Here is a 12808-nt window from a genome sequence, read left to right as displayed (position 1 = left end):
ATATTTTTCCCTCTTCTCCCATAATATAAACATAATATCTGGAAGTCGTTCTAGAAATATTTGGAAGTCGTTCTAAAGTACTCTACACAATCCAAACACCAAACAGACACTCTTAGAGGAGGCAAGAGCAGCTGGAAAACAACTCCAATCAGCAGTACAGAAGGCTGTAAAACAAACGTGCCAAAGCATGCAAATGGAAAACAAACACAAAAGTAAAATCACACACGCGTGCTAATGAACAAAAATCACACAAGTAAAATCACACACGCGTGCTAATGAACAAAAATCACACTAATTAAAGGATGATTCAGCCTTCAGTGTCTCTTTGCTACCTGCCACCTGTCGGTTCAGCGTCTGGACTTGGCGTACACGGAGCTGTACGCGCTGTCCACCCTTGGACAGAAGCGCTTGGTGTGAGCTCTGGCCCCCGTAGCTCCGCACAGAGGACACACATACTGCCGCAGATAGGGACACAACACTTCTCCTGCCTGGCTCTTTAACCAGTGGGATCCGTACACCGACTCAGACTCTCCGTTGTGCTTGCAGAAACTGCAGAACATGCGCTCAGATGATGGAGTTAACGCTGGCGCATCCGGTGCTTTGAAACGAGTGCTTTTCTTGCGCTCTTTTGGCCCCCGGGACTTTGTCGGTCTTGGCACCAGCTTCAAATCCACCATGTCTGGCGTGTCAGCAGGTAAGGAGTCTGGAGTGTACTGCAAACTATCAGGTGGACGGGCCAAAGAACTTGGAAATGTATGTTCGTCGAAAAGATCTGGCACGAAGTAGCCACTTTGGGAAGCTGCGTTATTGCGCACAGACGGTGTGTTGCACAGCCCATCAGAAACTGAGTTCGGATCTTTGGAGACTGGCAGTGGGGACACAGTGGCGGTGGTCCGGCCTAGGATCTCTTTGATTGTGTCCGACAGCCCTATGTAGTCTCTCCAGGGCTGGAAACTTTTGCTGTCAGGCTCCATGAAATGCGGCAGGTGACGAAAGAGTCCCCAAACCATACCGTTCATTCTAGTTTCTTTGTCGGCAAAAATGTTTTCGTCTCGTCTGACAGACGATGCTCGAGTTGCCAAGCGCGCGTAACAACGATTTGATTGGTAATTGAGTACAAGTGGTGACCAGAGGCGCACTCCCTCCAACGACAGCCAATCATATCAGCACGTGCACAGCGCGTGGAGGTCAGCTTGTCTCCAATAAAACAAGTTGAGTGATACTGCCCCCTCATGCACAGTTGCATGCCCTATTTGCATACCAAGAAGCCACAAAGTTTTTAAATGTTGTTTCTTGTACTTAATTCTCACAAATAACTGGTTTAGGGAGCCAAAGGAAGGTGTTTAAATTGAATCAACAGCATTTATTACTAAACACAGCCACTTTCTTTCACATACAGATGGGAGACACCCATGTGAGTGGAGAAACATGTTGCGTGAAGATGCTTGAAGGGTCAGAAGGGTTGCTGGATAGTTTGATCATAAGCTTCACCTCATCTCACCCATCTGAACACGTCACGTCTGCTAGATTTTGGACTGACATGTCATCAAAGTAAACACATATTTTCTGAGAATGGTTTGTATCCCTCCAGTTGAGTTCAGAGACTTGGAGAATGTATGCAGACAAGCATTGATGCTGTTTTGGCAGCTTATGGTGCACCAGTGTCTTCTTCTACACTTGTTTTTTCCCTTTGTCACCAGTCTGTATATCTATCTGTCCTGTCTGTGCTGCACCATTCTGTTTGCCTCTATGGAGCTTGTTTTTGCTTGTACAGATGATTTGCTGGATACCTTGCACAGATCTGAAGAACTAGGACACATTTAATGTATGTTAAGTGTTATCATGTATTTTGCCAGCTTTCAGATGCAATAGGATTTAAACAGACCAGGTCCACTTTGAAGGGGCAGAGTCGCCTCATGAACCGTCATGTTACTGGGTCCACCTGTATCAAATTTCAGCTTCAGAAAGATTAATGGAAACAACTGTGTAAAAATACACTGAGCTTGAAAGGCTTGCGGAACCAAAAGTAGCCCAGAAATGGACATCTAAACTAGTTTTAACTATAATATATATATATAATAAGAGTCAGTCAAATATGATCCAGTAAAAATGTTTCTAGGCAAAATAAATGCGAGAGGTAGATATACATATCAGATATACATCTTTAATTTGCATAGACGCAACACATGTTGTGTGAAGGAAACAGTCAATTCTCATCATGCAGCCACTATAGATTAGAATTTATTAGGCTGATCAAAATTACCACACAAATTTAACACTTAAATTTCACAGTTTAAATTACTTTACCGATTGCATAGCTGCAACATCCTCAGTTCAGATTTGGAGACCTTTGTTGCATATTTTCTCTCCCCTTATTTCCTGTCTACCTCTACATTATCATCTGATCAATAAAGGTAAAAAATATATATTTTTTAAAAACCACAATCAATTTTCTTTTTCAAACAGCACTTTGTCCAAATGGAAAAAATAACACAGTGGGGTAAAAATATAATCAGTCTTTATTGATTATTTTAAAAAAGGAGTAAATAATGTACAATGTGTTTAATCACCACCTATCATCAAAATTGCAGTCCAAGTGTGGAGCCTGTGGTGAGTGCACCATCCTGTTTGCGTGGCAATCCCATGTCTCTGACTGATGGTCAATCTCACCAGTCCTGAAGGAGATGAGAGGAATGACAGATGACAAAGTTTTTAAGATCAAACAGAAAAATATCAGTGAAGTGCAGATGGAATTAGGCTTAAACTGCCAATGCATATACACACACACACTTCCTTTCTCAGGTTGTAACATTTTACAGTATCATTTGAGCCAAAACTGGAGAAATTAAATATGTGTATAAAATGTATTTCTTTATTCAGCATTAGCACCAGACAAAGGCCAGATTTTATTAATCCAAAGCACAAACATTGCAGGGAATGCTTTTGGCTTAATTCATGGACAAAGGTAAAGCTCAATACGTTTGGTTTATTTTTTCCTCTCTTTTGTTGCTATCACTACAGGACCTGACTAACCTGCAGTTGTATGACAGATCGAGAGCAGAGTAGAGCTCAGGAGTGCTCGGGGTTTGAACTCTGACTGTTCCCTGATGTAATCTAGAAATGGCAGCTGTCCCAGACTTGGTGGAAGATGGAGTAATGGGAAGGCACCCTGATATGCTGGTGGGCCCCAAACCTGAGAAATCTGGAGGCACATACACAGAATATATTTAGGGTTTTTGTAGTGAAACTATTTAATTACAAAAATCAGTCTCCCATCACTCCACTGTTTAACTTCATACTCACTGAGAGCAGTGCTCTCTCTTCTGTTGTTGCTCGGTGCTTCTTTATTAAACAGAGGTGAGTCACACAGATACTGCTGCTTCAGGAGAGAGGCCTTCTGTTGCTCAAAATCCCGACGCTGTAGAGCCAAAACATTTCCAGAGTTACAAGCAGCCTTCTAAGCCAGCACACTGTGCCTTTTTGTATGAGGAAACTACAAAAAGGACGACAGTCTCTACCTCATGGCTTAGCCGGATTGCAGCATCAGTGAAGGACTGCCTCTCCCTTTCAAACGTCCGTCTCTGATGATCAAGCTCTGCCCAATGCAGCTGAAGACGTTCCCACTCTTCCAAAAAGTAGGAATCAGCCAGTTCAGAGTGGACAGGTGAAGCAATGTTGTCCTGTAGACACAAACTAAGTATTGCAAGTATTTCTGATGCAAGCAAATGAAACTGTGTGTATATATGTATGATAGATGATCATACCTGCAGTAGCTGCTGTTGTAATCTGACAAGCTGCTGACTCTCCTTCAGGTCAGTTTCTAGTCGAACCAGGAGCTTGTCATGGTCAGTACCAACACCAGTGTGGCCTGCACAGTCAGGAAAGACCATATACTGTAGTCTTTAGACAGATGCTTCTCAATCATTGGCTTGGCAAAAATAAATTAAAGCTGAAGACAAATCTGTACAACACAAAGTCACTTTCTCCAAAAAAGGGATATTAAACTGTGTTTACCTTCAGATAGGATGTCACCCAGCCTCTTCTGCACCCGCCTCCAACTCTGAACCACACCTCCTGTTACATGGTCACCAAGTGCCACCTCAGCTTGATCCAGCCTTTTGTCTTCAGTGTGGGCCTCATCTTGAAGACCCACAGTATCCGACAGGGTCTTTAAAAAAAAGAGAAAAAAAAAAAGTTAAACTGATTTTGTTATGTTGAATAATAATCATCTTGGATTCAACATTGTAACTTTAAAAGCTCCATTTTGTAATTTTTCTACTCTAAAATAACAGATTTTAAATAATTTTGCCACTGCCTGTGTAAATCTGTACTGGTGTGATTACCCATGAGAAGAATGTAAGTCACACACCACCAAATATTTCACTGATTTAGGTGAAACTGGATCATATTATAATGGAGAAAATATTTTCTTGTTTTCCCTCTAATGTCCTCCTGCTGCTCCGAATCAACTCGCAGAGTTCCCTGATGGACAGTAAAGTAAACTACTGCAAATTATAGCTGCTGTTAGCTAATGTTAGCTCAGTTTGTTAGCAGTGCTGCCGAGACATTTTTGGGAGGAGGGGGGTAAACTCTGCTTTAACTCTAACCCATTTTCTGCTAAGGAAGATGAATTAATGCAATCCAAAGCCGTGAAATAAACCTTGTGGTGAGATGATTTTGTCAAAATAAATGTACTTTAAAAAAAAATAAAAATTCTCCATTTGTTTGGTGAATGCTTTTTGGGCCCCAATGACTGATACTCTTTTACACACATGTTCCATGTCAACTCGGAGTGCGTGAAGTAAAGTGGTGAGGCTGTGGCGCAGCTTCATCGCCTCTCTGAGCTCTGCTTCTCTGCGCTCCAGCATCAGACGTAGCGTTGCCTCTTCCCGTCTACGAGGTGGAAGAGAGGAAGCAAGGATTGGAAACGAGGCAGAGGAATCAAACAATTAGAAAGCAATAATAATAATAATAATAATAATAATAATAATAATAATAATAATAACAGCAGCCACCGTACTTTGCAGTACTTGCAGTAGACCTGGTTGATTTGATCGTCTGTTCTCTCTTGCCTCGACTCCCAGGGGGGAAGTTCAACACCTCTATAGCTGGATAGAGCAATTCAAGATGCTATAAGTGATTTTAATAAACATTTGATGTACCAAAAAAAAAAAAAAAAAGCTCACATGGTCCTTTCTCTCTGTGTCCAACAGTCAACAGTGACAGCCTCTCCTTCAATCTGTTGCCATGCTGCTCTCGACGCCTCAGCTCTGTCTCCTGCTGGTTACTCCGCAGCTGCAGACGAGTGCACTGGCAGGAGGAGTGAGATGATATTGAGAAGGCCAAATACTCTGAAAGGTAGTAAAATACTTAGAGTACAACTTACTTTGGCCCGTTCAGATCTCAGCATGTCCTGAAGCCTGGCCACATGATCATCCATCTCTTTTAGTTGCTCCTGTAAAATAGAATTTTAGTTCCCCCCCCCCCAGAATTACAAGCAATCATCTTTTATTCACTTTATTTTTACCCACCCTGAGTGAATCTTTTTGCTCTTTGTGCTCCTCCCTATCAGCCCACCAGGAGGCACTGTGAGAGACATCATTCAGAGGGCTGAGGCTGGGATCTTTAAGCAGAAAGGAGTCTGTAGTAGACAAGAGGAGCATGGACAGAGTGGCCAATTTAAAGACAGAAACATGGTGGTAAGTCAGAATATACTATAAACTTGTGTCTAGCTGTACCTGAGTACTCCGGGCATCTTCTAGCAAACCTGGAAGCCATCTGAGTGCCTTAAGCACATATTGGTGACAAGGGGACATTTTACATCACAACAGTGAGTAAGTACAACATGACAACATGATCTTTGAGTATTTTAAATAAATTTTACTGGTAACAATGGATCAGTTCACCTGTTTCTATTTCCTTACCTGAGAGGTAAAACTTCCTCTGACTGATAGTGCCTCTTTTATTTCCAGGTGATGGCACTTCTGCTAATTACCACTGACAATGGGCTAGAGGATTGAGGCTTTACAATTGCTTCTGCTTCCCACCAAACTTTAACTTGTGCAAGGCTTTAGTAGTGTTAACTATTTATAAGAAGCTTTCACAAAGTGGTGTGACCCACATTAAAAAAATCTATGATGGGAGGAGCACACTTGATAATCCCTAAGACACACCCAGACTTACATGCTCAGCCACTTTAGGTTGAGCTCAGCATTTAAAAAATCTTCTATGGAGTGTGAAAAAGTCCCATCAAAAATCCACAAAAACATGTGGTGTCGCATATCAGGTGAATTTGAGCACAGTATTGTAGCAAAGGTGGAGCAAACACACCATTTCCAGCATTTGTCATTATTGTCCTTACAAATGTATTCCAAAACATCTTAGAAATCTCCCAGGAGACGCTGTGATTTACATGGATGTACAGAGTTAATGGCACTGTCCGTCTGGTCATCCTGTACATTTATGACTGTGTGGCCAGGTGTCCACTATAGGCATTATATTTCCGTGTTTTAGCAACCAACCACCCCATTCATTTTATTACTCCATTCAGGTGACTTTGCACATCAGTCTTTGCCTTTTTACTCAGACACTGTAACACCTTAAGCTTAAATGAAATCGAGCCTGAAACCTTTGACTTGTTCACATGTTTTTGTAGCAGAAATAAACTGAAGGCTTATGAGTCATGAAGAAGGAAATTGTTTTTAATCGAACACTTAAAAAGAATAGTTTTCTTTTAAAGGACTGCTGTCAAAAAACAAAAAAAAACAAAAAACAAAAATCACAGAGCAACTTGTCACTTTCCGAAAAAGTAATTTAATTTCTAAATGGTTGCCCACAGTAGCAAAGTTAAGAAAGATACAGGTTAACAGTAGCAAAGGTTTTGGTTGATTGGAACATGATTCCAGTGTGAAAAAACAATTAATGCAACAAGTCACTGCAGCATGATTCATTAAATACAAACAATACTTGGGAGTTTTTAACAGACAAGAACATTTGCTGTTTGGCAATTTGTGTATCTGAAATTATATATATTAAATTTACTAACAGTTTGCACTACCCAAATAGTATAAGGCCTTTATAAGATGTTTGTAGGACAGGAACATATAGGCTAATAAAAGCAGTTAAATATATACATAAAAAAGACGGGACCAAGGGTTATTCAACAATCACATGCCCTGCACTGACAGGGTTAAGGTCTGTACCATGTTGTACCTCAGAATAGTAGTAACACCTTTACCATTACCACAAATAAGTGAATAGTTTGAGATAGCTCAAAAGCTCTCGGTATGTCTGTTGGCCAGAATATGAACTATACTGTGTGTGTGTGTGTGTGTGTGTGTGTGTGTATCTATATATATATATAATATCGGTTTCTATGCTATGTGTGTGTGTGTATACACATATACATACACACAATGTGTTCTTATTTGTGAGCAGCAACTGGTTTAAATTAATGTTTGATAGTTTACACAGAACACAAGAGGAAGCCAATCACATGGGCTGAATTTCACTGACTGGAAACAGACACCATTAGGTCAGTAAATTTAGACCGGACATGTTAAGTACTAGGTAAACCAAGAATGGTTTAATCATTAGTCAAGTTAGTGTCAATTACATTTTTTTAACATGTAGAGGTTGGCCCTGCTTTAATGTAACAGATAGGAGTTATGATACCATTAGTTTTGGCAAACAAGTGAAAAAGTTCTTTCCCCTAAACCCATCAGTCCCATGTTGCATCATCCCAAGAGGAGCTGCTGGTTTAATCCACAGCGACATCAAGTAGAAGTGTAGAAAGCCTTCGACGGATAAATCCTCCTCCTGTTTTCTGCTGTCAAGAGAAAAATAGAGAAAATTGGGAAACACTGATAAGAAAAAAAAAAACAAAAACACCTAGTTTCAGGGTTCTGGTATATGTTTATACTGACCCACTATCACAGCTTACTGGGGCACTTGAATGCAACACAGACATTGTTAATGTTGTTAGTGTCACCTGTGTATTTCCTACAAAGACAAGCCAAAAAACTTGCTGTCAAAAGACCACTTCCCTGTATAGCTCCACAAAATGTCAACTTAACAGAGGTCTAATCAGCCAGAATAAGTGAAAAGACTTGAATATGTGTGTAGGTGCTTTATTTGCTTTACAGCAAGAGCCCTTCCATGTAATACTCTAAAACAATGCATATATTTAACAATAAGATTGTTCGTGTGCCATTAAAGGACAGCTATCAATTAAATTACAACAGTTCAATACTTTAATGAGTTAGATATAATACCTAAGCGTATACTACCTTGTTCCTTAAATTACACGCAGACGTTCCATTAAAATCTGGTTCTGTTTTTCACAGTACTTTGTCCAGTGTTTGGTAATCTAAGCATATCCACACCAGCTCACCTGGTATGGTAATCTGAACTAAACTGTTTGTGTAAGATTTCCAGTAACATAGTTGGTAATCTTTAGACCCAGATTTTAACAGGAATTTAATGGGAATTTACTTTTGGCTTCACAAGGTGGTCAAGTATCCACATTACAAAAATAAAGAATAGAAGAGCACACATCATGTTATAGCACAGTGAAATAAATAAGAACATGCCGCTTTCATTAGCAACATAATTTGAGCTGAAACCACAGAAAAATAATTATTTTGATCATTTATTATTATTCTTGGCATTTGGTTGGACAAAATAAGGATTCTGAAGACGTCACCTTGCTTAAACTGTAATGGCCCATTTTTTTTTTGACATTTTAGCAACAAAATGATTTATTGTTTAATCAGGACAATAATTTGGAGATTAATTGTTGATGAAAATAATCATTAGTGAAAGTCGTCAACTTGTATGCAGGTAAGTGAAGTCTCTGAGATCAATCTTTACTTTAATAAAGTCCATGTCATATAATGTATTTGACCTTTTAAAACATTAAACAGGTTGGTGGCTCTACAGTACATTGATTCAGTGTAGACCTAATGTGAAGATGTAATTAATTTAATCCCTAGTGGACTAAATTACACAGATGAACTCCCCATCTGAAGCTTTACTAAAAAAAGGAAAAAAATAAAGCAGGCATACCTCAGAAGAGGGAGCAGGACTTGGGGGGTCTGAAGGGATTATCACTGGAGGGGACCCCGACCAGGAGAGGGTCCTTGGAGGCATTTTGCAGACAGAAGTTTCTCAGCTCAGCAGCAGCCTGAGACACCTGCAGAGCCAGACATGATGTTTGAGAAGAAACATAGACAAACTTATCACATGTACAGTATTTGTAATACTCTACCCATACAGTCAGTTGCTTACACCAGTGTTTTTCAACCACTAGTGTGCCATGGGAAATTATCCAATTTCATCTAATTGGTCTAAAAACATTTTTTGAAAACAAATTAATTATTATCTGCAAATAATATGCTATTGTCAAGTGTCTGTGCTGTAGTAGTGACTGGCAGCGTAATCATGTAATACTCTTCCTTATCACTGGATAGCATCAGGTAGCGAATTGCATAGTGCGTTGAGACAAGAGAATTAGTGATGCAAAACTAAAAACAGAGAGAGATTGAGAGCTGTTCAGAGAGAGCTTTGTGTGTGTCTTTCTTCAATTCCCACCAGGATATCAACTCTGAGTTCATCCAAACAGGCACAGGTTTCACACCAAGTGAGTAAAATACACTGAGATTGACATTTTGTACACACAACTCTTCATATTTCTCAGTGTGGAACGGTTAAATTTTTCCCAAATATTACTGCTTCTGTCAGAATAAGCATTATTTTCAAAACACTCTGAAGTTTTTTTAACTACCTCTTTAGTTTTAAGATCACATTGTTGTGGCTTTTCATGTTCCAGCTGTATTTCTGAAGTGGACACTTCTTTATTTGAAAGAAGAAATATAAAAGATGATAAAATACTTTTTGTGTTTATTTGATTCCTATTCAAGACACTTTGATAAGAATGATTATATTGTATTATTAGACGGCTGCAGAGTATCATTGGCTCAAAAAAGGTTGAAAAACACTGATCTAATGAACACACCTGCTGACCTCACCTGACCACCTGATCTAATGAACACACCTGCTGACCTTCACGAGGCACACCACCAACCAAAAAATATATATATATTATATATTATATATATATTATATATTTTATATATATATATATAATATATATATATTTGTTGTTTGTCTATTTTAATGTAAAAAATTTAAAATTGCTTTTAATGTTTAAGTCTAATATGTTTTTGTTGCACTGTCTTTATTGTTTGATGTTAATGTTCTCCTGTAAGTGTCCTTGGTACCCTGAAAGCGCTTCCAAATAAAATGTATTATTATTATTATTATTATTATTTTATTATTTATTATATAAAAAAAGCCGACTTAAATAAAGACAAAAAAGTATTTTATCATCTTTTTTATTTCTTCTTTCAAATAAAGAGTGTCCACTTCAGAAATACAGCTGGAACATGAAAAGCCACCAAACAATGTGATCTTAAAACTAAAGAGGTAGTATAAAAAAACTTCAGAGCTGTTTTGCTTTTCTGACAGAGCAGTAATATTTGGGAAAGATTTAACCGTTCCACACTGAGAAATATGAGAGTTGTGTGTACAAAATGTCCATCTCAGTGTATTTTACTCACTTGTGTGAAACCTGTGCCTGTTTGGATGAACTCAGAGTTGATTCCTGGTGGGAATTGAAGAAAGACACACACGAGGCTCTTTGAACAGCTCTCAATCTCTCTCTGTTTTTGTTTTGCATCACTAATTCTCTTGTCTCAACGCACCATGCAATTCGCTACCTGATGCTATCCAGTGATAAGGAAGAGTATTACATGATTACGCTGCCAGTCACTACTACAGCACAGACACTTGACAATGCATTATTTGCAGATAATAATTAATTTGTTTTCAAAAAATGTTTTTTTTGACCAATTAGATGAATTGGATAATTTCCCATGGCACACTAGTGGTTGAAAAACACTGGTGTAAGCAACTGACTGTATGGGTGAGTATTACAATACTGTACATGTGATAGTTTGTACTAGTTTCTCTCTCAAACATCATGTCTGGCTCTGCAGGTGTCTCAGGCTGCTGCTGAGCTGAGAAACTTCTGTCTGCAAAATGCCTCCAAGGACCCTCTCCTGTCGGGGTCCCCTCCAGTGGTAATCCCTTCAGACCCCCCAAGTCCTGCTCCCTCTTGAGGTATGCCTGCTTTATTTTTTCCTTTTTTTAGTAAAGCTTCAGATGGGGAGTTCATCTGTGTATTTAGTCCACTAGGGATTAAATTAATTACATCTTCCATTAGGTCTACACTGAATCAATGTACTGTAGAGCCACCAACCTGTTTAATGTTTTAAAAGGTCAAATACTTATATGACATGGACTTTATTAAAGTAAAGATTGATCTCAGAGACTTCACTACCTGCATACAGTTGACGACTTTCACTATGATTATTTTCATCAACAATTAATCTCCAATTTATTTTCTGATTAAACAATAAATCATTTTGTCGCTAAAATGTCAAAAAAAAAAAAAGGGCCATTACAGTTTAAGCAAGGTGACGTCTTCAGAATCCTTATTTTGTCCAACCAAATGCCAAGAATAAATAAATGATCAAAATAATTATTTTTCTGTGGTTTCAGCTCAAATTATGTGCTAATGAAAGCGGCAGGTTCTTATTTATTTCACTGTGCTATAACAGTGTGTGTGCTCTTCTATTCTTTATTTTTGTAATGTGGATACTTGACCACCTTGTGAAGCCAAAAGTAAATTCCCATTAATTCCTGTTAAAATCTGGGTCTAAAGATTACCAACTATGTTACTGGAAATCTTAACAAACAGTTTAGTTCAGATTACCATACCAGGTGAGCTGGTGTGGATATGCTTAGATTACAAACACTGGACAAAGTACTGTGAAAAACAGAACCAAGTTTTAATGGAACTTTGCGTGTAATTTAAGGAACAAGGTAGTATACGCTTAGGTATTTATCTAACTCATTAAAGTATTGGAATGTTGTAATTTATTGATAGCTGTCCTTTAATGGCACACGAACAATCTTTTGTTAAATATAGATGTTTAGAGTATTACATGGAAGGGCTCTTGCTGTAAAGCCAATAAAGCACCTACACACATATTCAAGTCTTTTCACTTATTCTGGCTGATTAGACCTCCGTTAAGTTGAATTTGTGGAGCTATACAGGGAAGTGGTCTTTTTGACAGCAGTTTTTTGGCTTGTCTTGTGGAAATACACAGGTGACACTAAACAACATTAACAATGTCTGTGTTGCATTCAGTGCCCCAGTAACGTGTGATAGTGGGTCAGTATAAACATACCAGAACCCTGAAACTGGGGTTTTTTTTTTTGTTTTTTCTTTCAGGTTTCCCAATTTCTCTATTTTTCTGTTGACAGCAAAAACTGAAGGAGGATTTATCCGTCGAAGGCTTTCTACACTTCTACTTGATGTCGCTGTGGATTAAACCGCAGCTCCTCTTGGGTGATGCAACAGGGACTGATGGTTTAGGGGAAAGAACTTTCTCACTTGTTTGCCAAAACTAATGGTATCATAACTCCTATCGTTACATTAAAGCAGGGCCAACCTCTACATGTTAAAAAAATGTAATTGACACTAACTTGACTAATGATTAAACCATTCTTGGTTTACCTAGTACTTAACATGTCCGGTCTAAATTTACTGACCTAATGGTGTCTGTTTCCAGTCAGTGAAATTCAGCCCATGTGATTGGCTTCCTCTTGTGTTCTGTGTAAACTATCAAACATTAATTTAAACCAGTTGCTGCTCACAAATAAGAACACATTGTGTGTATGT

The 12808-nt window shown here is 38.7% G+C and overlaps 3 protein-coding genes and 1 pseudogene across 5 annotated transcripts in view; 1 reads left to right on the top strand and 3 right to left on the bottom strand.

The window, feature by feature from the left end:
- Positions 1-3: 3 nt before the first annotated feature.
- Positions 4-1161, bottom strand: nanos3 (nanos homolog 3). The gene is made up of 2 exons (XM_027282444.1): positions 252-1161; positions 4-212 (listed from the first exon to the last, which is right to left on the bottom strand). The coding sequence occupies exon 1, from the start codon at positions 1017-1019 to the stop codon at positions 348-350; it is 672 nt and encodes a 223-aa protein (XP_027138245.1). The 5' UTR covers positions 1020-1161; the 3' UTR covers positions 4-212; positions 252-347.
- A 1347-nt stretch (positions 1162-2508) lies between these two features.
- LOC104927877 (afadin- and alpha-actinin-binding protein) lies at positions 2509-6118 on the bottom strand. 2 transcript variants are annotated; one of them, XM_027282443.1, is made up of 13 exons: positions 5907-6118; positions 5739-5786; positions 5532-5641; positions 5387-5455; positions 5187-5310; positions 5021-5108; positions 4773-4893; positions 4015-4168; positions 3765-3868; positions 3519-3680; positions 3304-3418; positions 3034-3202; positions 2509-2675 (listed from the first exon to the last, which is right to left on the bottom strand). In XM_027282443.1, exons 2-13 carry the CDS (start codon positions 5776-5778, stop codon positions 2567-2569), a joined length of 1365 nt encoding a protein of 454 aa, XP_027138244.1. In that variant the 5' UTR covers positions 5779-5786; positions 5907-6118; the 3' UTR covers positions 2509-2566. The 2 variants fall into 2 exon arrangements, with proteins under 2 accessions (XP_027138244.1, XP_010740359.3); XM_010742057.3 differs by having other exon boundaries at positions 5925-6118.
- A 1514-nt stretch (positions 6119-7632) lies between these two features.
- The window catches only part of LOC104927860 (guanine nucleotide-binding protein G(I)/G(S)/G(O) subunit gamma-10-like), a 5893-nt gene continuing 717 nt past the window's right edge, over positions 7633-12808 (bottom strand). Inside the window, exons 2-3 of one of the 2 annotated variants that reach the window (XM_019257531.2) lie at positions 9067-9193; positions 7633-7825 (exon numbers count right to left, since the gene is read on the bottom strand). In XM_019257531.2, coding sequence (XP_019113076.1) covers positions 9068-9193 — 126 coding nt within the window. In that variant the 3' untranslated portion in view covers positions 7633-7825; position 9067. Of the gene's footprint in view, positions 7829-9066; positions 9194-12808 lie in introns of both variants that reach the window. The other variant, XM_027282445.1, reaches the window with a different exon arrangement.
- Positions 10916-12400, top strand: LOC113746662 (guanine nucleotide-binding protein G(I)/G(S)/G(O) subunit gamma-10-like; annotated as a pseudogene).

This window comes from Larimichthys crocea, chromosome X (genome assembly GCF_000972845.2).
Source record: "Larimichthys crocea isolate SSNF chromosome X, L_crocea_2.0, whole genome shotgun sequence".
NCBI classification, from domain to species: domain Eukaryota; kingdom Metazoa; phylum Chordata; class Actinopteri; family Sciaenidae; genus Larimichthys; species Larimichthys crocea.
This window is presented reverse-complemented; position numbering and strand designations above follow the sequence as displayed.